The sequence below is a fragment of the Phoca vitulina genome, unplaced genomic scaffold (assembly GCF_004348235.1).
Source record: "Phoca vitulina isolate PV1807 unplaced genomic scaffold, GSC_HSeal_1.0 scaffold68, whole genome shotgun sequence".
Lineage (NCBI taxonomy): Eukaryota > Metazoa > Chordata > Mammalia > Carnivora > Phocidae > Phoca > Phoca vitulina.
In genome coordinates, this window is record NW_022589771.1 from 4,875,673 (window position 1) to 4,902,877 (window position 27,205).

The 27,205-nt window shown below is 54.4% G+C and overlaps 1 protein-coding gene across 1 annotated transcript; it reads right to left on the minus strand.

Annotated features, from left to right (window-relative positions):
* Window positions 1-1,801: 1,801 nt before the first annotated feature.
* TMPRSS2 (transmembrane serine protease 2) lies at window positions 1,802-26,360 on the minus strand. The gene is made up of 12 exons (XM_032392537.1): window positions 26,346-26,360; window positions 24,166-24,388; window positions 19,262-19,348; window positions 18,438-18,557; window positions 13,344-13,470; window positions 12,140-12,250; window positions 9,426-9,469; window positions 7,806-7,977; window positions 5,974-6,149; window positions 4,901-4,996; window positions 2,522-2,664; window positions 1,802-2,053 (listed from the first exon to the last, which is right to left on the minus strand). Exons 1-12 carry the CDS (start codon window positions 26,358-26,360, stop codon window positions 1,802-1,804), a joined length of 1,566 nt encoding a protein of 521 aa, XP_032248428.1.
* Between the last annotated feature and the right edge of the window lie 845 nt (window positions 26,361-27,205).

The window sequence follows — 27,205 nt, forward strand, 5'->3', positions numbered from 1 at the left end:
ATCCTGGGAACGGGACCCCACTACCTTCCGCTTTAAGGTTAAGCAGCAGCAGTAGAATCATTCATTTTCTTCTGGGAAACCAGTGTGCCAGAGCGGAGGCAGGAAAGCAGTACTCACAGCATGACCACTGATGCTCGGCGATTCAACCACGGCCCTTCCCTCCAGGGGAAGCCTGAAGGGCAGGAAGGGGCAGAGTCCAAAACACCCCTTTCTCTTCAGCACGCTTGTGTACAGAACGCTTTGCAAAGCAGTTCAAGTCCCTGCTGTTTGCACTTGGCAAGCACAACAGTTTCAAAAAGCCAAAAGTAGCAACTACTTAGAGGCAGGGGCCGAGACTGGCTGAGCACTGAGGTAGTTCCACGCAGCAACTCGACATGGAAACAGTGTATCTTCAATCACACATCCCTGATTTCCCCTGGGGTGACCTCAATTTCCATGTGATCAGCAAGGCCTCAAGAGGGTCACCACGGCACCCCACAATCTCCAAGGAAGAGGGTGGGGAGTGAGGCTGGGTCTCCCTCGGGGGCGCCCCCCCCAACACGCGGCGGCCGCCAGCCCAGCCGTGCACAGGGGGCTCGTGTTTGCGATGGTTTTCCTTGTTCGGAGGGAATTGTCTACCCTCTCGCCCTCGCGAGCAGGAGCAGAGGTTCTTGTCTTCAGCCATGAAGGGCTGGTCCCTTTGTTTCCAGCCACCACCCGGGGCTGCTGAGAAGGCACTAAAAATTGATCAGCGAAGACCCCTGTGGGGAGACTGGCCGCGGGCAGCCCTCCCCGGCAGTGACCCCAGAAGCTTGCCCCTGATGGTCCCACCCAGCTTTCTCCCTTTCTATCTCCAGCCATCCAGCAGCTGAGAAGTCACCGACCCCAGGTACATCCAGAAGTGGCCCCCGCAGTGGGCTCGGAAGGAAGATCCCAACGGGGCAGCCTCCAACCCATTGCTTTGCATCGGCCCCTAGGCGCCCGCAGCCAGCTGGGTCTGGTCATCCCTTTTAGACGAGGGGTCCGGGAGCAAAGGGTCTGTGGCCTGCACATAACTGTGGAGAGTGCCAAAGACAGACGAATTCACTATTTAATAACAATGAAAGGACCTTCAAATCATTTCTAAAAATACATTATGCTCAGGGAATGAAGAATCAGCCCCTTCATTTCCTCGAGGAACAGTGCCAAGGACAAAGACCACATGGATTAGCTGTTTGCCTGTTCAAAAAGGAAAAAAGAAATGATGTTATTTTCTTCAGCCATAAAAAGGTAGTAGCAAATTATTTTTTTCTCCTAGACTGACTTCTCACCAAATGAGCAAGCTGAGTGGGACCAAGAGATATCTCTCCTACGGCATGAAGGTCAAGGAGTTGGGCTGGCACCCCTCTGGTCTGATACAGGAAATTTTCAACTTTCCGTGTTTGTGGGCCCTGCTCCTGGGCTCCCAGGGAAGCTATACCCAAATTCTGGTCTTCACCACTTTTCCTTGTACCAGGGAACCCCAGCTGCTCCTCCACCCCAGGGCACAGAGATCCGGCTGATCTGCCTCGCTCTGCTCTCTGCCCGTCACCGGAATTTGATTTGATGAGTCGGGGGCGGGGGGGGGGGTGGTGGTGAGCAGAGCCAGCTGAGTCAGGGCTAAGCATGGTCAGCAGAGCACAGGGAAGCCCGTGTTCGCTCGGCTCCGGACTCGGAGAGGCTCCGCCCCGGGTTTTTGCACCCGGGCAGCAGTGAGGGTGGACGGCGGAGGACGGGGAGGGCGATGCTGACTGCAAACCGGGGCCCCGGGAGGCAGAGTTTGCGCGGTGCTGGGGGGGGGGGGTCAGCCGTCAGCCTCCTGCAGGCAGGCCACACCCCGCAGACTTCTGGGCTTTGACACCAGACTCAGAGCGCTCGGTGAGGAGGGGGACAGGGAAGTTACCCTCATTTGTCGGTAAATCCAGTCCGTAAATACTGTCACGTTTCCGTACACTCCTGGTCTGTTAGCTTTGGCACAGCCGGATCCCCAGCTCGTGTCCCCAATCAACCACCAGATGCGGCTCTTCAAAGTGACCAGGGGACCTCCGCTGTCACCCTGAGGGATGCGGCAAGAGCAGAAGTTCAGACCACGACCCGCGCACACAACGGGCCACGCACCGAGGGTGGGGGTCGGGGTGGGAGTCCCCATGCGATTACGAGTGGGTGTGTGGGTTTCGGGTCTCCCCCGGCGAGGGACAGCAATATAATCCCCCAGAGACTACGCCGGTGACGAGTTTTAGTCTGTACCAAGTAGGAGTTACTAAATAGTGGACCGTATTTTTAAATAGTTCCGAAGCATATTTCTGTCCCACTGACAAGCTGACAAAATAAAACCCCAGGGGTGGAAGCGGAGGTGGCTGGTGGGTGGTGGGTGGCAGCACGCGCTTCCCCAGTGTTAGCGCTGAGCCTGGCCACGGCCACGGCCACGGCCACGGCCACCCCGGAGCTGCCTCCAGTCTGGGAGCGCGGACCCCGCCTCGGTGCGGGCGGGCGGGCCACGGCGGGCCTGACACCTTGCAGTCACCTGGCAGGAGTCGATGCTTCCCTGCAGATAGCCCGCGCAGACCATGGCCGGCGTGACCAGGTTGTTGTAGACGTACTTGCTGTTGCAGCGCCCAGGCTCGATGAGGGGCACCATGACCGCGTTCAGCTCGTCCGAGGTCGTCCCTGAGACAGAGGTCGACACGGAGCTGCCGTGGGGCCAGCAGCTCCCGCGGGAACAGAGGACTCCCTCCTGGGGACATGCTCCTGCGACAGGAGACCGACGGGCACGGCCCCTCCCCGCCCTCACTGCTCCCCCCAAGCCTTGTCCCGGGACGCCGGGTCATCCTTACTACGGGTGCAGTGTGCCGAGTGCGGCTCTTCCTTTTCAGGGACGCCTCCCTGCCCCCGGGGGCTCTGGAACGCCGTCCGTCTTCTAGAACCTCCTCTCTCACCACCCAGCGACTTGGTTTGGGGGTCCCTCCTCACCAGACCATTCCCGGGCCCACGGGGTGCTCCTGTGTTTCCACCTTCAACAGCCCCGTGGCCCTCCACATGCCGCCCCACCTCTCGGCTCCCATGCACGTTGAAACTTCTCTCAACCAGCGTGGACCCTTGTCATCTCTACCACTCCCCTCCCATCTTGCCGCCTCCACATGGGTGTCCTCCAGGCACCACGGGCTTCAGGAGCCAAAACAGAGCCTCTCACTGCTCTCCTCCACCCCAAATCCTCACCACCCCGTACTCCCCGACTCAGGAAGTGGCACCACCACCCACCCTGGGGCTCAGATCACGAAGCAAAGAGCTGCCCTCCCTGGATCCCTCACTCTCCCCCCTGCTGATATTCACTCCGTCTGCAAGGTGGTGGCTCCGTCCCGAACATGCTTGGTGTCCCCACCTCCAAGCCCACCACCCACAGCTGAGCTGGTCAGGGAGGACCACAGCAATGATTCCCCACACTTGAGTTCAGCCCCCCTCTTGCAGGCAGGAGGCATCCTTTTTACTCCCCAAAGGGCCACCAGATCATGTCATTCTCCTTTTTTAAAAATAAGATTTATTTGAGAGAAAGAGCGCATGCATGAGCAGGAGGAGGGGCAGATGGAGAGAGAATCCTCAAGTAGACTCCTCTCTGAGCATGGAGCCCGAAGCCGAGCTCCATCTCAAGACCCTGAGATCATGACCTGAGCCGAAATCACGAGTCAGACGCTTAACTGACTGAGCCATCCATGTGCCTGTTATTCTCCTTAAAACCTCCTGATGGCTCCCTATCTCACTAAGAATAAAAGCCAGTGTCCTCCCCATAGCCTAGGAGGCCCTGCATGGCCTACACCCTCACCCCTGGCTCACTGTGCCCCAGCCACACTGACCCTTCTGTTCCTTAAACAGCCTGGTCATTCAGATCTCAGCTCAAATGTTGCCTCTTCCAAGAAGCCTTCCCTGATCACCTCTTCAAAGCAGCCAGGCCCCTGCTGTCACAACTTCTTGCTGTTTGAAAGCACCTAGTTCCGTCATTTGTTTCCTGTTTGTCTGACCACATTCTGCCCCCAGATATCCACGAGAAAACATGGAGATTGCCTTATTTTGTTCAGTGCTGCATTCCCAGCCCATGAGAGGTGCCCCACAAATCCGTGATTTTCCCATCTGTCCTGGCCACTGTGAAGCCACGAACACCAACCGGAGGTTCACGTGCAGTAACTGTTCACACTAGACGCCTGGATGCCGAGCCCACCACCACCTCCCCGACACGACCCCCACATCGCCCCGCCTGGTACTTTTCACCTTGCTTTAAAGGAGGTGTGTGTGTGCCTTAAACACTTTTCAGAAGGGTGTAAACCATACATAAGATGCTTCTTTGTACCAGTAAGCACTTCCAACACTTCATAAACGTGAAACAGCTAGGATTCCTTGATCTGAAAAGTATTCTCGGAGATGAAAGCAAATTATAAGGAAGCCAGCTGAGCAGGCCTGCGCCGGGACGGTGTGGGCCCTCCTGTCTCTCTGGGGTGTCAGGGCACAGGGACAAAGCTCTGGCAGCCTGCCGCTGGCCGTCATGGGGCACGCAAGCCCACGGTCACTCAGCCATCGAAGGGCATGGCGGGCTTCCAGGGCAACCCGTTAGCAACAAGGGGGTGCGATCACAGGGCTTGTACACCTCTCACAGTTACGCGGCTTTTATAGTTCAGAAAAGCAGTTTCCACACACTGTTCCGCTGGAGCTTAATCGGAATACTGTGCTAAGTAGGGCAGGTACGATTTTTTCCCATTCAGCAGGTGGAGAAACTGAGGCATGGAGACTGGGTGAATCACCCAAAGTCATCTAATCACGTGCTAATAGAACCAGGATTAAACCCAGGACCTCCCACTTCCAAACCCCATGCTGTTGTCCCGGGGGACCCGCAGAGCTGCGTGCCCTAGAGCCTCACCTTTCTCGTAGGTGGCCCCCCACCCGGAAATCCAGCAGGACTGATCCGGCTCTAGCATCATGCCTGGGTTGGGCAGACACACTGGTTTCACTTTGTCTGTTCCAGGAAGAGAAAGCATGGTGAATGGGTCTGGTCTACGCAAGGCTTCCCGCAACAGTCTTCACCTGGACCTTCCCCACCTATACGCAGCTAGGCCTGGGACTGCCACCACCGCTCAAGGAAAATTCCAGATTCCGACGTGTCCTGGCACTCCCACTTTCCGGCCCCGCGGCCCCGCCTTCTTATAGGCAATCTGCTCCCTCCTCTGGGAGGTATGCTGCTTGGAAATGGGATTATGTGCTAGTTCTGCTTCTAAATATTCACAATTACGGGCGCTCCCAGCCTGCACCTCGGAGGCCCCTGCTGGACACCAGCCCCCACCGACCGGCTCCTCTGGGTCTCAACTGTATCCCAACTTGAACCCAACACCTCGAGGAGAGGGACAAGGCTCTGCTTCGTCTGTACCCATGTGGGCTGGAACATTCCAGAGGGACCCTTGGACGGACCAGAACGGGGGCCGAATACGAAGCTAAGGGAAACCATGTGTGTTTTTTATTGTTGTAAATTGTGAAGTATCTTACCTTCAGGATTCGTGTGAAAAAGGAAAGTACTGACGAATGTTCGACCAGTAGCTCTCAACTAGAGGTGACGTCGCCCCCGGGGGACGGGACACATTGTTGTCACAACTGAAGGGCACCACTGGCATCTAGGGGGTGGACGCCAGGGCTCCTGCCACCTGTCCTACCCAAGAGCAGCCCACCCCAAATGTCAACAGTGCTGTGGCTGGAAACCCCTTGTGGACTTCCGCGCGTTGGTGAAATCATCAGTCTGATCCGTGCAGGACGGGCGAGCCGCTGACGGCCTCCCCGAGAGCCGCAGGTACATTCTCGGCTGTGCAGGGTGCCCTGTGAGCCAGCCCTCCGCACCCCACCCTCCGGCTAACACGGCCCGGGGTTCGTTCCAATCCACCTCTGTCCGTAAGGTGTGGTCAAAGCCGTCCACGCACCCTGAGCCCCACGGACACGGGTACGTACCGTTAAAAGTCAGAGGTGTCTGCAACTTCATTAGAGCGATGTCATTGTTCTTGGTCTTGGAATCGTAATTGGGATGGGAAATCACTTTTCCCACTCGGTATCCATGTCCATAGAACATGAAAGATTGTCTCAGGATTCCCGCGAAGGCCGTCCAATACCGGGGGTTGTTCAGCGGCCTGGAAGACAGCGCCGAACACCACTCAGCGTCTCAGAAGCACGAATGTGAACACTCATTTGGTGATACCCGAAAGTCACACGCTGGAGCCAAGTCTCCCAGAGGTGACAGGACCCGCTAGAAGCTACATGGCAAGGCTGACGAGGAGATCTCGGGCTCCTTCCTCGGCACCACACCGTGGCCCCATTCCTGCCCCCTCTACATCCCCACGCAGCCCGTCCCTCCTGTGCTCCGCTCCAGGTTCTAAGAACGCTTTCTCTTGGGCCTGATGCCTCCCTGAGATTTCAAACCTCATTTCTTTTTTTTTTTTTAATATTTTATTTATTTATTTGACAGAGAGAGACACAGCAAGAGAGGAAACACAAGCAGGGGGAGTGGGAGAGGGAGAAGCAGGCTTCCCGCGGAGCAGGGAGCCCGATGCGGGGCTGGATCCCAAGACCCTGGGACCATGACCTGAGCCAAAGGCAGACGCTCAACGACCGAGCCACCCAGGCGCCCTCAAACCTCATTTCTGCCAGGACTGGGTCCTACCTACCTTTATGTGGTAGGGCATCTTCGGGCACACAGTAGGTGCTTAATAAATGTATGTGGATGCCTAGACTCTAGGTCAAACAGTCATCAGGGCATTAGCTCTATCTAGGTATTTCCTTTTTAAGAGAATCCCAGACCCTGGGAAGCCATCAGAAGGAGGAAGGAGGTGGGAGGAGGTGAGGAAGGAAACACCGCTCCTTCCACCGTCCCCACAGCCCCTGGGACGAGCAGGCTCGCCCGTCCTACGGATGTGCAGAGGGGACGCCGTGCTCAGACACCTTGTGTGACTGGTCTGAGGCCACACAGCCAGGGAATGGCAGGGCCAGCACCCAAGCCAGGTACAAGCTCATTCTAAATCAGAAAGACAGGGCGCCTGGGTGGCTCAGTTGGTTAAGCGACTGCCTTCGGCTCAGGTCATGATCCTGGAGTCCCGGGATCGAGTCCCGCATCGGGCTCCCTGCTCAGCGGGGAGTCTGCTTCTCCCTCTGACCCTCCCCCCTCTCATGCTCTCTGTCTCCCATTCTCTCTCTCAAATAAATAAATCTTTTAAAAAAAATAAAAATAAAAATAAATCAGAAAGACAGCTCTGCGGAGCGGACTTTCTTCCAAAATAGGCATGTGACAAAAAAACTCTACGTTTAAGGAACAAGGCCAACACTATAAATGACGGCTACCCCCCTCCCCGCTCCCTCCCCATCTGCGTGGGCAACGCCGCGGCCAAGGCTGCCTAGCTGTGGGTCCCAGGGAACCTTCGGCAGAGCAACGTGCGGTCCCCTGGTGTGCCGTCTTGAGGACGAGCATCGGGGGAGACCAGGCCTCCCACAAGGGCAGCGCTCCTGAGAACTCAGCTAGGATGCAGGCTCCCCTCACACGCTGCGACCCGCCCAGAGCCCTGCCCACCGGGGACTCCCGCACACACCTGCTGAAGGGGTGGGGGATGGGCTCGGCCCCTGCTGCCCACGTGTGCGCCCACCTGCCCCTCCAGCAGGCCGTGGGAGCTGTGCCCCACGAACAGGCAAAGAAACCGGGGCCTGAAGAGGTCAGACACTTCACTCCCGGTCCCACGGCCCGAGCCACCTCCAAACCCGTGAGCCACGCCCCCGAGCCCCCACCCCCATGGACTCACTCCTCCACACAGTGCGCAGCTGTCACGATCCACTCGGGGGTGATGATGGAGCCTCCGCAGACGTGGGTGCCCTGGACGTGCAGGCTCACCTGCCAGGGCCAGTCCCCCAGGGCGGCGCTGCTCCCGCCCACGATCCGGCTCTGGCGGATCATCTTCCCTGTGACCCCGCACTCTGAAAGCGAAAGCACAGTGCCCGTGGGCAGGAGCGGGGCCGCCCCACGGCCCCCCCAGCGTGCGCCCAGCCGGCTCCAGCCGGTCTCCTGCCAGGCTGGTGGGCCACTGTAGCTGCCTCCTATTCCCATTCGTCTGGGGTCTGAATTTGAGAGAATGTGTCCTGGTCTCTTGCTGGTTGAGGGGAGGAGAGGATCCACCAGCCCCCCAGACCGCGGGGAAGCGCACTTCTGCTGGCACTTGATTCGGGATCAGGCATGGATCCCAGCAGTGTCTCCTGCATACCCAGGTGGGGGTCTTGGATAACAAAGGGCCTGGGCCTGCTTGACTCACGGGGAGACTGAAGGCTCAGAGGCCCCAGGACTCCTGAACAAAGCAAAGGAGGATGGGAAGGAGGGAGGAGGGAAGAGGAGGAGGAAAGGGGAGGAAGAAGGTGGGGGAGAAGACTGAGGAACGAGGGAGGAGGGAGAGGGAGGTGGGGGAGAGAGTGTGAACCCTCAATGCCAGGCCTGGCCTGGTCCCACTTGTGCCAAGTTCTTGGCCAGAAAAGGAAACGAGGCTTCCTTTGTGGAAACTCGGGAGCACCGGTGGGGAAAGAGCCCACTTTACAGGACAGAGGCTCCTGGTGGCAGGGGGCACATGGTGCGGGGGCCTCGGAGGCACAGGGAGAAGTTCACGGTGGACCAGAACCAAACGAGAAGGGGAGACTGGAGGGTGTGCTGAAGTCCCAGGGGCTTCCCTGGATCAATCTCCGAGCCCCTCCAGTCCCATCCTGTCCCTGTCACCACCAGCGTAAAGACGCTGGGGTTCCGTGAGTGTTCATCCAGTGCACCTGCAAACTGCTTGAGTGTGTGGGCCTCATGCCCCACGAGGTGGATGGCGAGGGCTGGAGGGTGGGGCGGGCACATTTTCTTGGGGCCTGAGATAGCTTGAGCTGAGCCTGGCTGGGAAGTGGCAGCCGGCCGGGACCGCTGGGTCACGCAGCCCCCGTCCCGCTCCCCGGGAGCGGCTGCTAGATTCACCTCTTCACACTGAAAAGCTGAGCTTTGGAACCAGTGTCCCGTTGGAAAACAGGACTGGGCCACCCCAGAGAGGGGAGCGCAGGGACAGTGCCTCCCACACTGATCAAAGTTTGGAAGCTGTAACTCATCCCAGCACGAAGATGGGAACAGCCCCGGCTGGGCATGGCAGGAGAGGGGCGCCCGTCAGTTTCCTGAGATTGCCCATCCTCACGGGACGGCTGTTTCTGGACCCGAGGCTGAAGGCATGTCCAGCACACCGCAGTTCCAGAAAGGTGTTCCTTGGGGGGCAGCTGGGGTGCAGACGGCGCGAAGCCTCTGGGCATATCCCAACCCATCACCCCACCTCCCTAGACACAGGGGAGGTGTTTCGGAAGGTACAGTGTGTTCCCTATTTAGGAAAAAAAGCGGGTAAGCAAGAATCACTTACCTATACAGCGTAAAGAAACCACCGTTTTTGAAGAACAGACATCACTGCAAAAGAACAGGGGACGTTCTGGTCACTATAATAAGTAGGAGATGCTTGACTCTCAAAATACTTAGAAATACACATTTTCTTCCAATGTTCTCACTCCCCGGCCTCCCCAGGCGTGGAAGAGCCCACGATTGAGGACTCAGATGAGGAGATTAGATCTACACGGGGGACACTGGCCAAGAGCAGACACCGAGTCAAAGCCCGGGTTTCAAGTCACCGCTGTGTACCCTGTGGCCCCGTGCCTCAGTTTCTCCCTTCTGTAGAGTGGGATAACGAGGGGTACCATCAGAGTGGCCGTCAGGGCAGGCACCCAATAACATGAGCTACTATTTTTATTCCTAGACCTTGAAATCACCCTCTGATTTTGTCTGGGTTCCTATGACTGCTTTACAACTTACTGCACAGAAAGCAAGACAACCAATCATCTGCTCGGGAGCCAAAGAAAAGTTACTCGTTTGGGAGGTAAGTGTTTGAGGTTCCAGTTGAAAGACGAATAACCAATGCAGTCTGTCTCAGAGGGAATTTTCCCCTAATGCATCGTGAGGGAGAGAAGCAGCCCTAACATGCAGGCATCTGCCTCTGGCTGTGTGTTCCCCTGAACGTCGGCAATTTCAGGGTCCGCACGGGGCCAGACAACGAACCGTGTCCAAGCCACACGGTGACCAACAGCCCCCTCTGCTGGCCACCATGAGTGATGGCACTTGTTTGCCAATCCCGAGGTAGCCCAGCTTCATGCCCGCCCCCTTCTAGAAAAACAGCGTTAAGATACCAATCACAGAATCACCTCGCTTCCTAACAGCATCTAATCCAAGCAAAGCCCCTCTTCCCTGAGCCTCCCCAAAATGATCCAACACAAGCCCAAGTCCTATACACAAAGTCCCCTCTGACACCCTCACACCGAGAGGCCCCACGGTTCCATGGACCCTGCGGGTCCTGGTGGTCTTTGGCTACGGGGCATAACAATGCCAAGAGAAGACACATTCCCATTAAAAGAAGACGTTTTCTAAGAACCATAAAGCCGACTGTCCTCTATGTGGACGTGCAGTGTGCAGCCACCAGCTTGTGGGCACGCCACGGCCACTCAGGTGAGCCTGACTGGGAGCCCGCGACTCAGGTATCAAAGCAAAGAGAAAGGAGCCTTCCACCGCCCCCCACATGTACGGGACACCCCATGCCAGGCAATGATCTCCTCGTCTTCCCTCCAAACCCAGCAGCCACCCGGTGAGTCCCCGGGGCTCTTGTGGAGAGGAGGCAGCCTTCCGTCCCTGCTCAGCCCCCATGCTGCATGTAAGTGTTCGCAGGAAGAACAGAAACACCCAGCATTTACAAAGAGCCCAGGCAGCTGTGTTTAGCTTCCCGGGCAGGCAGAACACAGCCCCGCTGTTTTCCTGCGTGCACCTGGCGAGCACAGCCCTCGTCCTGGGCTCACCCTGTCACATTCCTGGGGACAGCCAGGCTGAGTGGCTTGGGCGGAAGTCAGCCCCCTAGCCACCGCCGTCAGCAGCCACCAGGAATGCAAACTGCTCCCAGCCTCCCACTCAAAGGAAAGGAGGGGCGGCATGGTTGGTTACCGCATTCTCCCGTCAAGTGCAGCCCCTGGCACCTGGCCGATAGGGAGGAGATGGCTTGGCTAGCCACCTGGGGATGAGTGATAGGGACCTGGGAGCTGACCAAGGCTCATGCACAAAGGACACTGTGTGACCTTTACATTAGAGAACATTCAGATAATAATGATGATCCTAGGAGACTGCAAAGGCTTTAAACATATACGCAAAACAGAACAAGCAGCTTAAACCCACCCTTTCCTCCACCCCCCAACCAGTTAAGCCATCAATCATGTGATCTGTTGCTCAGGTTCATTTCCAACCACCGGACACACAATGACCTGCCCAGGCCCACAAGTTGGCTTCGAGGTCCAGGACACATCAGCTAAACTGAACTAGTCACCCCCTCCCAGGCCCCCAGAATGATGCCGACCCCTGGCACGGCATCATCTGACAAGATGGCTTAGGGCTGGGGGACCAGCCGTCCCTGCTGCTTGGGTCTGAGGAGATCCTTGGGAAGCAGGACTTCCGGGCTGAAACTGGCAAAGTCCAGGGCAAAGCAGGATCAGTTGGTCACCCTGGTTGGGACCCTGAGGCTTTCTCTGGGATTCCTGGAGACACACCCTTTCACGTAGCATGTCTATCTCTAAAGTCCAGGGAGTAAAGGGTGGCTCAGTCGGTTAAGCATCTGCCTTCGGCTCAGGTCATGATCCCAGGGTCCTGGGATCGAGCCTTGCATTGGGCTCCTTGCTTTGTGGGGAGCCTGCTTCTCCCTCTCCCTCTGCCCCTCCCGCCCCCCCGCTTATGCTTGCTCTCTTTCACTCAAATAAATAAAATCTTAAAAAAAAAAAGAATAGAAAAGCAGCAAGGAGGACTCTCCATTTTACAATGTTATCCAATGCCATCAAGAGCTTAACAAAATGGCCTGTAACCCTTAGCTGCTTCCCAAGGATGAACCCAGAACAACCAGCCCCGCTTACAGTCCAATCTCCTCCCAATGAGAAACTCATCGATACCCAGAATTACGGCTCAGAGAAATCAGCCTTGGCACCGTGATTCTCCATGGTGTCTCCTACTCGCTCTCATTACAAATTTTCTTAAAGGAAAAAAGAAGTCACCGAATACCTGTGGTACAGCTTCTTATAGAGATCCAGACTGCCAGCACTTAAGTTCAGCTTCATGAAGCTGGTGGCTCCGCTGTCATCCACAATTCCTTGGCTAGAATAAAAACTATTCCTAAAAGAGGCAGAAAATGTTAATTAGAACAGTGTCTTCGTTATAAGCAATTGCAAATCCTGTGATATCATCATACTTCTCTTGCATGGTGTTCGGATTAAGAGGAACACCTCAGCATTTGGAAAACAAAATCACAAGTTCTAATCAAGTGAGGTTGTGTTAGAACCATCTTTCCCCACAATAACCCGGAAGTGTCGGGTAAAAGCTCCCGGTTGGTCTTTTTCTAATCTGGTTTGGGTTCGGATAAAGAAACCATGAGAATAGGGATGTGTGAGTAGATGTAACTTAAGTTAAAACACCCCCAGCTATAAAATCCCATAAGGTCCTGAACTGTGACGGGGGCCTCACTATGTCATTCAATTGCAATTTGAGGATGGCATTTTGAAATATTTTACCAGCTAAGATGCCAAGTTTCTTACTAAGCAGTAATTAATTTTAAAAACTGGCATATGGGAACCCCTTAGTATTGCACAGAAGTCATATGGGGACACCCCAAGGAAGAGGTGGTGGCAGTAAGATCACACAGCCTTTCCCCATGGGGCAGACGGCTGCCATGCACTCACGGGGTACTCCGGTGAGCCCCCAGCTGGGAATCCCTGGGAGGGGCCCTCCTGCCTCTTCCACCCTCCCCGTGGCCCCATGCAGGACTGAATTCTCTTCCATATAAATCTGATGTCACTTCTCTCCCGTTCTTCGGGGCCTCCCCCAAGCGTGCATACAGTGAAGGTCAAGGACGATCTGTTCCCTCTGGCCCCGCCCAGGCCCCACCCAGGGCGGCTGAGGAGGTGAGGCTTCAACGCTGCCAGAGGCTCTGGGACAAAAGAGCCACCAAGGCCCTCAGATGGCACCTTGGACCTTGGTGACCGCAGCACCGGACATCCCCGAGTAACCGGGTATGGATGGAGGCCCAGGAGGCGGCAGTGAGTCTTGATCACTAGATGCAGGGGGGTTGGGGGGATGTGGTGTGGCACCTGCTGGTTTCCCCGACCAGCTCTGGGCAGGAGACCACTGTCCCCAGCATCGGTGTGCTGGCATGTCCAGGGAGGGGCGGAGAGGATCTTTCCTGCGTTTCTGCGGCTGGGGCCACACTCACCGGTAGCCCATGTCCTGGCATGCGGCCCTCCCGTAGCTGTCATTCCAGTCGTCCTGACACACTGGGTGCCAGGACTTCCTCTGGGCCGAGTACACCTGGAGGATGAAGTTCGGGCCGTAGAGGCGAACTGCAATAGAGGAGAGGCTCTGTGAGTTTCGGGAGGCTGTCCTAACACCACCCGAGCCCTCCTAGCCCTCGACACAAAGGCTCGGAGGTGACCGCACTGGGTCCCCTGTTCCCTAGGCACTGACCACACCCGAGGGGGTGTCCCTGCTCTATCCCTCCCGGGCCCTCAAGTGCTCGTTACCCCAAAGAACTGACAGCAGGTGACCAGCCAAGGATTCGCCTGCAGATGTTCAACAGCATTATTCCCAATAGCCAGAGGGTGAGAAAACCTAAGCGACCGTCAGCGGATGAACGCACACATGTGGTCCATCTCTACCACGGAACATCATCCAGCCTTGGAAGGAGCCAAGCGCTGGCCCACGCTACAACCCGCGTACGCCCCGGTTTCTATGAACTGCCCCAAGTAGGAAATCCACAGCAACAGAGGGTAGATGAGTGGTTGCTTGGGGCCTGGGGTGGGGCTGGGGGCAGGAGGAGGGACAAGCGGGGGACCGCTCAGGGTTCCCTTAGCAGGTGATGAAAGTATTCCAAAATTGACGTGGGGATGGCCGCACTTACTCGCAGACGTGTAAAAACCACCAAATTTTATATTCTGGAGGACGAATTTTATGGTATGTGAATTACACCTTGATAAAGCTGATTTTTTTTTTAAATAAATGAATAAGGTAAAGGGTTTTTTAAAAATCATCTTTAAACAATCATTTTGAACAACAAACTGACCCCTCTTGCCCAACACCCTGGATCCTGGCAGAGCACCCCAAGATGTGCCAAGTGCCCTGGTGCCCGGCTCTACCTCTAAATCCAGCAACGCTTTGCCCAAACGACCTCAACTCTTTTGTTTAAAGAAATGAAACGTTACAGACATAGTTCAAGCCTCTCTCCATTCCAGTGCCTTTTCCCACAATCCAGAATCCTGAGAATTTTCCTTGTGTGGGTGGCTGCGTGCAGAGGGGCACAGCCACAGAGTGGGATCCCATGTGGCTTGAGGACTGACCAGTCATGCACTAACAAACGACCTTGAAAACAGCGTGAGGGCACGCTGCTGAATGCTGTGTTCCACACGGCGTCACTTATGCAAAGCCTAAAAGCATGTGAAACCGTGCTCAGAGGTCTGTGGGGGGGGGGGGGGGGGATACACGAGATGTAAAATATAAAATGAGGGGCGCCTGGGTGGCTCAGTTGGTTAAGCGACTGCCTTCGGCTCAGGTCATGATCCTGGAGTCCCAGGATCGAGTCCCGCATCGGGCTCCCTGCTCAGCAGGGAGTCTGTTTCTCCCTCTGACCCTCTTCCCTCTTGTGCTCTCTCTCATTCTCTCTCTCGCAAATAAAAAAAATTAAAAAAAAATAAAAAATAAAAAAAAAAATAAAATAAAATATAAAATGAGGACCTGGTTATCACAGACCTCATTCTCCCCCCTCCCATCCCCCGTTCTGTGGCCACAACTCCCTTGACCTTCTGACCGACACCTCCGGGCTCATTCCCTGTGAAATGAACAGCCGTGGTCTGATTATTTCCTGATGCTTCTGGGATGAGTGATCCCAAACCCCATGTGCAAGCTAGCCACGTGCTACATGAGTGGACAGACACACTATGCTCCATCCAGACAACAGATTATTATTTGGTGCTAAAAAAAAATGAGCCATCAAGCCAGGAAAAGCCAGGGAGGAAGCTTAAGTGCTTGTCACTAAGTGACAGAAACCAATCTGAAAAGGCTACAAGGTATATGATTCCAACACGTGACATTCTGGAAAGAGCGCAACTATGGAGACAGTAAAAACGTTGGTGGTTGCCAGGGGCCAGGGGAGGAAGGGGTGAATAGGCAGAGCACAGATGGTTTTCAGAGCAATGGAAATGCTCTGTATGATACCGTAACGGTGGATATGGGTCATGATGCATTTATTCAAACCCACTGTCCAAATGTAAATACATTGTACATTTGTCCACACGCCAAGAAAGAACCCTAGTATGAACTAAGAACTTCCATTAAGAAGAATGTATTAATCATTGGCTCATCAATTAAAATAAAAGCCCCCTACCAATGCAAGGTGTTAAACATGCGGCAGTTGTGGGGGTGGGGAGGGGACATGGGAAGTCCGTACTATCTGCTTAATCTTCTATACACTCAACACTGCTGAAAAATAAAGTTCATTAGATTTTTTAAAAAGTCACTGGAATTAAATATAATTCCAAAATTAAAAATAAAACAGACGCTGCAGCACAGCAGAAAGTAAAGGAGACATTGCCTTCTTGATTTACGGTCATTTTAGAGACTTTTTTTTCCTTCCGTGTGTCTGCGATCAAATGCTAACTAGGAGAGGTGATGGGGAGTCAGGAGGGCGCATGCTGTGATGAGCACGGGTTGCATCCCTGTGTTGCACACCTCAAACCAATATTCCACTGTACGTTCACTAACTGGAATTTAAATAAAAACTTTTAAAAAAATGCTAACTAGGAAAACATGACAGGAGAGCTGGAGATGGTCTCAAGCTCAAGTTCTTCTCTTTTTTTAAGTCTTGGGAATTTTTTCGGCTTTACTGAGGTACAACTGACCAAGAACAATGGTATATACTTAAGGGGTATGACCTGGCATTCGGAGGCATGCATACACTGTGAAGTGGGGGCCACGATCGATCAGGCTGGGTGACCTACCCGTCGCCTCACACAGCTACCACTTTCCTCTGTGGTGAGAACACCTGAGGTCTTCCCTCTCAGCCAGTCTCAAGTGTACAAAACTGTGTGCTCACTGGGTCACCCCGAGCCGCCCTTCGGTTTCTCCTGTGACATTGAACGGTCACCGAAACCATGGCAACAGATGTAGAAAGTAAATTAATCTTAACGATATGCATACGTTCCACATATATATATACATACACCCACACACACACATATACACACATACTCTTAGGAAAAGAAAGCTCTCCACGTATACTTGAACTTTATCCACAGGACGGGTGATGCTCTTTATCATCAGAAGATGTGCATTTCATTGAGAATAATTTCTGCTCGACAGGTGGACAAATTAAAAGCACATCAAATGTGTGTTCTGATCTGATACAGAATACATACACAATGCTGTATTCATCTATCTTGTTTTATATAAATAACTGATGTGGAAATTCTACAATCCCAAATTCAGGTGGGTCTACCAAATTACAAATGTGCAAATGCTCCGGACCCAGCAGTTTTACTTCTGGGCGTGTTCCCGAGCGATGTGCTCCTACGGTTGGAACACGCGTGTTATGTCCATCGAGAAGAGAGGACGCCCAGGGCTCTGGAGCCACATACCGGAGGACGGGGTGTGCCGCCACGGGAAAGGGGGGCTCCTGTCCCAGCCAGAAAGGGTCCCTAGGATGTGTCATCAAGACCTGTGCGGTCAGCTGGGCAGTGAGCATTGAGCAATGAGGACAGTAGGAAATATGCACACATGTATTTGCTTTCGCACTTAAAAGCTCTCCAGAAGGAGAAGCAAGAAACGTGTATTTGTTGCCCCTGAGAAAGAAGCGTGATTGGCTGGTGAACGGGCGTGTGTGTGTGTGTGTGTGTGTGTGTGTGAGCGCAGTGGGGGAGAAGGAGTTTTCCCTGTACATCCTTTGGTACTTCCTGATTTTGATCTATTTGAGGATATTAACTCAAAGTACTTAAATAAACACAACTTAAACATTAAGAAGAGAGGGAGGGAGGGGAGAGTCTGCAGGGAGCAGAACAAGTTTGTCTTGCTCGAGTTTCTCCTTGCACACATGCGTGCACATGTATGAAAACAAAAGCCATCACGCGTGATAGCTTAACCGCGCGCTATGAGCCTCGACACCCCCTACTTAAGGGAATGGTGACAAACACATCATCACCAACACACAGGCAAGGCGCTGTGTTGAAAGTTTAAGCTTGAGTGGGTCATTGCCAAGTGCAGACAGTCCCTGGGACGCGGGCGCAGATCGCGGGACACAGTGGCATCCACTTCGGACACAGGTGACCCCAAGGGCCGCAAAGAGCTGGGACCGGGCGGGGAGGGCGTGCAGGGCAGCATCCCCACAGGGGATGGTGCAGGACAAGAAAGGGGACCTGCATCCATCCTCCACCCGCCAGGGCCCCGCCCGTGTTTAAATGAAACCCTGAGGAGTTAGGAGAAACGTGAGGGGAGAAGAGGAAAGCTGCTCGTGGTACTCCTGGTGATCCCTCTGACGCTGCAATTTTGAATTGTCTGTTTGTTTGAAAACAAGAGGTTCTCCGGTAAGCATGTCAGAGCGCGCAGCAGGAAGCAGGACTCGGGGGCGCAGTCCCGCAGCACCACGGCCACGGCCCCGCGTGTCCGGCCAGGCTGGCTGGCTAGCACGTTCTGCGGGAGGACAAACTAAAAGCTCGTCAGGAGAAATGGGCCAGCTCCACGCAGGGGTGGGGGTCAGTTAAATGCACAGCAGACGAGGCTGGCCCCTCCAGGTCCGCCCACCCGCACGACACGGAGGCGACTGGGAAACAGGTGCCACCCCGGGGTCAGGGTCACGCTGGGGGTGGCCGCCAGTGGATATGGGCACCACGCCTGCTCAGGCACCATTTCCAGGACATCCACTTCACCACCCTTGAAATCACTCCTAACAATTAACAGGAAATAATAAAAAGCCAGAGCCAGGTGCCCGCTCTGTGACAAGACCGACACATCACGTTAAAGGCGAGCTGGCTCTGAAAATACAGAGCGCACTCCCAACTCTCCGCTTGGGAGCACACCGTCCGAGTGGCCCCAGCCCCGCCGTCTCCCTCCCATCGCTGTGTGACACGGGCCAGGAGCGCACCCTCTCTGAGCCTGGCTCCTCGTCTGGGGTTAGACCAAAGGCGCAGCCTCCAGGTCGCGGTTCGGTGACCTACTGGGTGGCCATGCCGGACACAGGGCTGGCCACCACGCTGGGTAAGGGCCGCAGGCTGGGCACCAGGGCAGACTGGTGGCCTCCGCAGGTGCACACGGTGCCTTGACTTACCGCATCGGTTCTCGTCCTCCCCGCTGGGGCAGTGCAGGACCCCGTCGCACCAGTGAGAGGGGCTGATGCAGGTTCCCGAGGAGCCGCACTCTACCCCGGACACCAAGCATTTGTTCTCCACTTGCAGAGAGACAGGAGGGAGACCCAGTCAGCCTGAGACGCCAGGAAAACCTCACGTACCCGCCACGAGTTCCGGAGTCCACTCTCCGGGCCCCAAGCAACAGGAGAGAAGAACCTTCCCCCGTTTATTTTGGTAAGGAGCAGATGTGTCCCTGCCACCATCGACAGCAAAGCGAACAGGGCCGGCAGTCAGCAGCAAAGTAGCCCCCGGTGCATCGAGTGGGAGGGGCCCGTAGCCTTGGACTCGGACAGCAGCCCACGTCCCCTTTGCCACAGTGACATCTGTGCTCCATCAAAGCCTGAGTGTGCACTGCCCCGGGCTGACGGAAAAGGCTGGCTGTGGCTCACGAGCTGGCACAGGACGGGCACGCCCCAGCACCTAGCAGGTGATGCGGCACACCGAGATTCGGGGACAGGTGTGGCCCCAAAGCGGGGAGTCTGTGCTCCCCGGTGCCGGGCGGTGCCCAGCGCCCCAAAGCACTGGATGTAGTCGGAGCGGGTCAGTACTCCACTCACAGCACAAGAGTCACTCATAACCACCCGGAGAATGCGATCGGATGAGAATGGTTATTCATGTGTCCCCATCACCAAAGAGAAGGAAAGACAAGACAGCTGGTTGGGGGAGAGAAACTGCAGGAAGGGCTGGAGGTCCACCCACGGAGAGCAGGCACATCGGGAAGACTGGGCCCCCTTCCGACACTTACTGAACTTCCAGAGCAGGACGGCGGCCACCATGGCTCCCGCCAGGACGGCCCCCAGGGAGACCGTGATGCACAGCGCTTTCTTGGCCTCTGGGGAAAGAGGGGGGCACACAATGGAGTCGCAGAGTTTCTTAGAAGTTACACTCTCAAATTTTACCCACACTACTTTTAGAGGACAGCATATCAAGCAATAACTTCGTAGACACTTATTGAGACTTGCAATTTTAAGAACATATCTGGGGAGGTCTTACCTCTCCCACAGCACTCAGTTTTTTAGAGCACAAAAGCAGGAAGCCATGATATGAAGTGACCTATACTTAAGTTTTAAAAAGGATGGTCTTGGGGCGCCTGGGTGGCTCAGTTGGTGAAGCATCCGACTCTTGGTTTTGACTCAGGTCACGATCTCAGGGTTGTGAGATCGAGCCCTGCATTGGGCTCCCCACCCCCAATAAATAAATAAATAACTCTTAAAAAAAAAAAAAAAGTATGGTCTTAGAATAATCAAATAAGGAGGCGCCTGGGTGGCTCAGTCGTTAAGCATCTGCCTTCGGCTCAGGTCATGATCCCAGGGTCCTGGGATCGAGCCCCGCATCGGGCTCCCTGCTCGGCGGGAAGCCTGCTTCTCCCTCTCCCACTCCCCCTGCTTGTGTTCCCTCTCTCACTGTGTCTCTCTCTGTCAAATAAATAAAATCTTAAAAAAAAAAATAGTCAAATAAATGATTCATGTAAAAAACTGCCTGAAAGAGGAAAAATGCCTTGTTTTGGTGATTACTAGCATGGGAAACAATAACGTCCCCGACTGTCACCTCCCTGGTAGCGGTGCTCAAGGCACAGTAAACTGTCTTACCCAAGACAGTTTAGGGAACAGATGCCGCAGACCCGCAGCGTCCCATCGACAGCCATTAGCTACATGAGGCTGTTTGCACTTCAGTCACTTATCATGAAATTTATTAAAGTCTTTTATTCATAGTTATGTAAATTCAGATGCTCAGCAGCCCCCTGTGGCCGGGGGCTGCCCTACTGGAGAGGGCAGAGGAAGACCAATCCCGTCCCTGTGGAATGTCCCACCGGCAGGGCTGACATCCGCCCTTTGGTTTGAGGCAGGAGCAGCACGGGGCTCACATCGCAGCTAAGAATAAAGTCATCTGGAGAAGGTCACCAACGTTCTCCAGTTAAAACAAGCCGACAGGTCATTGCTGGTCAGCGTGCAAACCAAAAGCCTAGCAAGCGCCAAGCACACCACACCCAGCAGTTCCTACGAAGGTGCGAGCTTTCCTCAGAGGAATCGGGGAGGGGCGGGGGGGGGGGAGGCATTCACAGACCCTCCCACCCCCTCAGTTTACAGGAGGACAGCCAGCTAGGTGTCCCGGAGTGTGGGGGAGGCCGGGCACCCCCCCCGCCCCGTTTCCTGGCCCTCATCACCGGGAACTCAGTCTGCTGGGGAAGGGGAGGTGTGCATCTGCGGTCCTAGCAGGCTCACGGGGGAGGCGGCCACTGGTCTGAGGAGAGCCACGGGCCACTGAGCCACGTGATCAGAACTGGGCCTACAGTGATTGTGTCTCAGGGCTGGGCAGGGCGGAGTGGCAGAGGAAACTCAGGGGCAATTCCAAATGCCCGATTAGACTCATTAGCCAAGGACGATTTCTTCCTGTGGGGGGCCTTCCTGTTATAGCATAAAATAACGTGCCTGGTGAGCTAAGAGCTATTAAATCAAGTATTCTGAACCTCTGGCCAAGCGTATGGCAATCCGCCCAGCTCCTGCGAGGAGCACGCAGGCAGCGGGAACCCCTGATCCTACCTTTGGTGGGCAGGCATCTTGCAATCAGTTGTCTGGTTGACAATTGCACCACTGTTGCATTTAACTACAACATACTATTCATGTGCCTTCATCATTACCAATTTCGTCTGTGGTTGATTCAGCCCTACCATGTCCAGGGCCAACCATCTGCATCACAGACTGTTGACCTTCAGTTCTCCAAACCCCAGACGTGAAGACGTGTATGCGTGGGGACTCAGTGTGAAACACTGAGGGCTGGTGCTAGAGAAAATAGATACAGGGAGTCCCTGGGTGGCCCTTGCACTCCTGATGGGTTCTTCTGGATTTGTGCTATTTAAGTAACTTGCAAAACACTATCAAGGCTCTGACAAGGCTACGTACTGCCTGATTCCAGATACATGACACTGTGAAAAAAGGCAGAACTACGGGGACAGAAGACTGTGGTTGCCAAGTGCTGGGGGAACAAGACGGGGACGAGTGGGCGGAGCACGGGGGATTTTGAGGCCACTGAAACTCTTCTGTATTTTACTGTAATGATGGACATGTCATTATACATTGGTCAAAAGCTACAGAATACACAACAAAAAGGGCGTGATCCTAATAAAACTATGGACTTAGTTAATAACGTACCAACCTTGGTTCATCGACCGTAACAAGTGTAGCACACTAAGGCAAGATGATGGGAAAAACTTGGAGGTGAAAGAAGGGGTATATGGGAACTTGGTACTCAATTTTTCTGTAAGCCAAAAACTACTCTAAAAAATAGTCTATTAATTAAAAAAAATACTTCCAAGGCCAAACATTAAACTTATAAAATGTACATGTTTCTGTGTAAGTCAATAAAATGGTTTTTAAAATAGCAAGGTAAGGGGCGCCTGGGTGGCTCAGTTGGTTAAGGGTCTGCCCTCGGCTCAGGTCATGATCCCAGGGTCTTGGGATCGAGCCCCGCATTGGGCTCCCTGCTCTGTGGGAAGCCTGCCGCTCCCCCTGCTTGTGCGCTCTCCCTCCCTCTCTCTCTGTTAAATAAAATAAATAAAATCTTTAAAAAATAAAATAGCAAGATAAGTTCACTAAGCAATTTTTGAGTTGAAAGGCCGGTTTTATAATGTAGAACCATAGGCTGGTGCTCTTCCCTTATGAAGTCACTGATAAGGGATTGATAGATTCCCGTCCGACTGCTTGCCATCACCGGGTTTTTCCCCTGGAAAAGTGGAGATGCAGGTGTCAGGTAAGTAGGGTCATCTTGTCCTCCTGGGTTGGACGGTCACTAGTATGAAGTCCACCCTTTGGACGTGCTAACCTCTAGAGGGGACCCTTGGTTTCTGACCACAGCCCTTTTTTTGGGGGGAGGCAGATACCACTGTCGGGGGTTCCTGAACTCTCTTGACCCTGGCTTCCTTCCAACCCCCATGACGACCTCAGACCAGGACCCCTGGGGCGCGGCACTGCTGATATGTCAGCCAGGTGTTAGGTTGTGGGACGCCGTCCTGTGCACGCAGGTGTCACCAGCATCCCAGGCACCCACCCAGAGTCACAGCCTCTCCCCAGTTACAACAAACCCAAACTGTCTCCAGATACTCTCAAGATCCCTGGGGGCCAAAATCACCCCCGATTAAGAACCACTGGTCTCAGCCTCCCCAGCTGCCACCAGAGAGACAAGAGCGCAGAGACCAGGATTTCCCTGATCAGAGAGGAACGGGTGGAGAAGGGAATAAACAAGAGTAGACGTTAACGGGGAGAAGGACGGACCAAGAGCCGTTTGCAAAGGATGAGGGACGCAGAGGCCAGCGTCAGGCGGGAAGAAGGGGGACAGCGCTGGCTAAGGGCTGCGGGGTCTGGGGAGGGGCACACCGGGGCTTCTAGCAGCACAGGTGTTAAGGACTCATTTCCATGCTTTATGATGTGCTGGGGGCACGTGGAAATTCACTTTATTATTACTCTTTAACTGTGCACCCTGTGTGTACATGCACGCTCGCAAAATAGAGAAAACATCGTCAGCAAAAACGTTAATTGTTTAGCCACCAGTACTCTGACTGGCTGTTACCTGGCAGTTCTCAGCACTCGCGCTGGCTGGCACTAAAAGCTGGGAGGGGCGGGGCACCTGGGCGGCTCAGATCGTGATCCCGGGGTCCTGGGATCGAGCCCCACCGTCGGGCTCTCTGCTCAGCGGGGATCTGCTTCTCCATCTGCACGCTCCCCCCCACCCCCGCTCCTGCTCTCTCTCTTTCTCTCTCAAATAAATAAAATCTTTAGGGGCACCTGGGTGGCTCAGTCGTTGAGCGTCTGCCTTCGGCTCAGGTCGTGATCCCAGGGTCCTGGGATCGAGCCCCGCATCGGGCTCCCTGCTCCGCGGGAAGCCTGCTTCTCCCTCTCCCACTCCCCCTGCTTGTGTCCCCTCTCTTGCTCTCTCTCTCTGTCAAATAAATCAATAAAATATTAAAAATAATAATAATAAATAAATAAATAAATAAAATCTTTTTTTTAAAAAGCTGGGAAAAAAATAACAATTAAAAAAATTTTTAAAAAAGCTGGGAGGACTGCAAGAAGAAAGGAGATGAGTAGGAGTTAGAAGCACGTGGCATTTAAGGGCTCAGTCCTTGGAGCCCTCACCCGCTCTACGCCCCCTCTGCTCTGTCCACGAGACCCTTAAAGCCCAGACATCCTTCCGAGTGCCAACCACACCAGCCACTTCCTTCGCTGAGTGCCAAGCCGCCCTCGTCCAGCATCTTAAGCGTGACTTGCTGTGTCCAGGGAACCACGCCACAAAGAAAGGATGGGTAGGTGACTCCCGCATCACAGCTTACCATTCACTCAGGATGACACACCGACAAGCCACGCCGGTAAGAACAGGGCAGAGAGGCCCGGCTTGGAAGACCACCCGGGTGGTACGGGCCAAGCTGGCCCAGGAGAGTTAAGGAAAGTGAAGGAAGGGCTTTGCAGCCTGGCAGCTCTCCAAGGGCCCCAGGCAGGAGGCAAGAGGGTGAAAGCTGGGACATCGAGGGAGAGGGGGAGAGCATGGGACCAGCCCCAGCAGAGGGAGGGCAGTCAGCGACAGAGGACAGAGCCCCCTGGAGAAGACAGACCCCAGCGCCGGTTCTGTTGTAGGAAAGAAAACGCAAAAGGGTCCTACTTGCAGTGCACGCCGTCCCCGATGGGGACTTGGGCTGCACGCGGATGGCGGGTGTCGAAGTGTGCGTCAGCACCCTCGGGGTGGACTGGGGCCCCTCGGGTGGGTAGTACGGGACCGGATACACCGGGTAGGCGCTGGGGACCATGGCGGGCCGCAGAGGATAGAGGCTTTCAGGCTGGTATCCATGGTTTTCGTAGTAAGGTCCAACTCCTGGCGGTGACCCCTAAACAATGACAGAGAAGGTGCATGATATAAAACCCCGGTTACCCCCAAGGTTAGGCGCGCGTCCGTCACACTAAGGCAAGGGGCCGATTCTTCTCTGAACTTACCCAGACTGTCTAAACCAGAACTTTCAATTAATTGTCAACGGTTTTTGCATTTGTTTGTTCACTGATCATTTTTTGAAATAAAGAGAAAGTAAATGGTCAACACTGAGATTTACTAAAAAAATTTTTTTAAAAATTTAAAGAAAAAAATGTGTAGAAGTCTGGGCAGCAGTTGACACCCAAACCCTGAGATGGAGATTAGAGCGAGAAAGGTAATGTTCGAGGGGCCGCCAGGCGTCTGCACTCGCAGCCTCCTGGAGACCCGACCACACCCCTACGAAGGTGCAGGCGTGACTCATGGACCCATTTTGCAGAGAAGAACATTGAGTGATAGAGGTTAAAAAATTTACCTGAAGGTTCATACTATCCATGTTATTCTAAAAGTTCCTTTTCTACCTCCTCCTCCCTTAGGAGACGTGTCACCATTTACTACGGGACATGTAAAGGGTTTGCAGCGCAGTCCTGCTGCGAGGAGCATCCTCCCAAGGCACGAGCGCCTCTGTAGGGAGCCGCCGGGTCTCTGCGCACACGGCATGGAAGGTGCTGCCCCAGCTACAGCTTTTATTCCTGCCTCATCCATCTCCTTGAACACCCTTCTCCTCGCCCTCTGCCCACTTAAACACTGCCTTCTCTGGCTGCCCCTGCAAGACCCCCGCCGGCCAGCCTGCGTGTCCCCTGCTTCCGCCCTCCCCAATCACCCACTGGCGGGGCCATGCGGGGAGGCCACATTTGCCCTCCTATCTGAGGGCCCCTCAAACTTCTTCCCACTCATTCATTCATTTCTCCTCCTGCTTCTTGTTGACCGTGGTCTCAGGACAGGACCGGTATTCTGAGCCGAGGCAACACAATGCTTAGCATTTTAAAGGGGGGGCCTCCAGGGAAGCGAGATTATACTGGAATGAGCCAAGTGCCGGCGGCCAGAGTTAACCTCTGCTTAATAACTCACCGATGCTCTCCTTCAGAAGTGCAAAGATTGTAACTCTGAACCAGAGCAGGGGACAGAAAGGGAAACAGTGTAATCTCTAATCTAAATGGGCACCAAAGGCCAAAAAAAAAGAGCACATGGGTTTGGTCTCTATCGGAAGCATCTAAGAACATGCTGTCCCACCCAGGAAAGGTTGTGGCAGGCAGGGCGGTCTGTCCCGGCGAAGCCCTGTGCAGGGGATATGCAATTTAAAATGGAACCAGTGAAAATTAAAAACCAGCAACTGCTAAAGAAGGAGAAACAAAAGGGCTCTTTTCCAGATACAAGATATGGAAAATATTGGTTACTGACCACAACTCTGTATTGCATGCACCCATTCGCAGGGATAAGCTGAACCCGTGAGATATAATGGGGAACAAAGACAGTGCATTTGTCTCCAGTTGTTGCGGGGCTGGGGAGCATCCAGGGAGAGGGACAGTCAGCCCAATGCTACATTCCATCACGGCCTCCCCCAGTTTATCAGGACACCGGGCTGCGCAGGGGTCTGCCGGCCGGGGATGCCCCACACACCTGTTCTCCCCTGGGACTTACTCCCTCCCAGCACCCTTCTGCCCCGGCTGTCCTGACTGCTCACCCTGAAACTCACCCGCAGGGCAGAAGAGAAGAGGCCCAGGTTTGAGCAGTGCACATACCTTACACCCACCCGACAGCTTTGGGGCGCTATCCGCGGGCGCAGCTGTGGTGTGTGTGTCTGCACCCTAACCCGCTCCCACGCACCCTACCTGAGAGAGCGCCGTGACCAGCATCCACAGAGCACTCGCTGTCCCTGCAGCCAGGGCTTAAAATGCCGCCCAGCACACACTTTGGAAAATCACAGCGGGGATAAGGAAACAAAGAAAAGTCTGGGAAGGTAATAATTAACCACTTACTGAGTTTAAAGCCATCCTGATTTTATCAGCAGCATCAGGTAATGGCAAAGATTTGGGACGTTTAAGATGACCTAGAAGAAAGAACGATAAGACTGTGTTATTTCGATACCGGTTCGTTTTTAGGAGACACGTGGAGAAAGAACTAGAAGACTAGAGGAGAGTTAGCTCTCTCCAGAACAAAGGGCAGTTTTCCCATTCACCTTGGCCTTCACCTTGCCCACCTCTTCCCCGCACAACGCACGTGCAAGGAGCTTGGTGCTCACCTGCCTTAGCTCCGGGGCTGGTTGTAGGTACCACGGCTCTCGCGGCCGAGACGTCCCCCAGGCTGCCTCTGGCTACGGAGGTCGCAGGGACTGGAAGCACACAAAGGTGACTCACTGACCCTCACGTTCAGGGGAGGTTGCGGGGGGGCAAAGACTGGGGGTCAACTCACAGCACTGCCACTCCCTGGCCGCGTCATCAGGCCTTTGCCTGCACCTCCCTGAATCTGGGACAGAAATGGATGTGGAGGTGGGCACGGTCCCATTCGGGTGAGGACTTAAGGAGGGGGTCCAGTGAGCCACAGCAGGCCCTGAAATGCCCCCTGGCTCGCTCCTGCAGACAGTCCACGGGGAGGAAGGGGTGGGCACCCGCTGTGGAGCAGGTGGCCCAGAACTTAGTACCAGATGGAGGCCACACCTAAATAAGCCATATGCAATCTCCCACTTCTTAATAAACACCTGGGGAAAAAATTCCATAAAACACATCCACACGCACCCATTTCTTCACATACTACCCCAAATCCAGAAAAGAAAACATTTCAGAACTAATTTTGACAGTTTCTAGGGTTTGCAGTAAACTCTGTTGTTTGCAGATGTTTG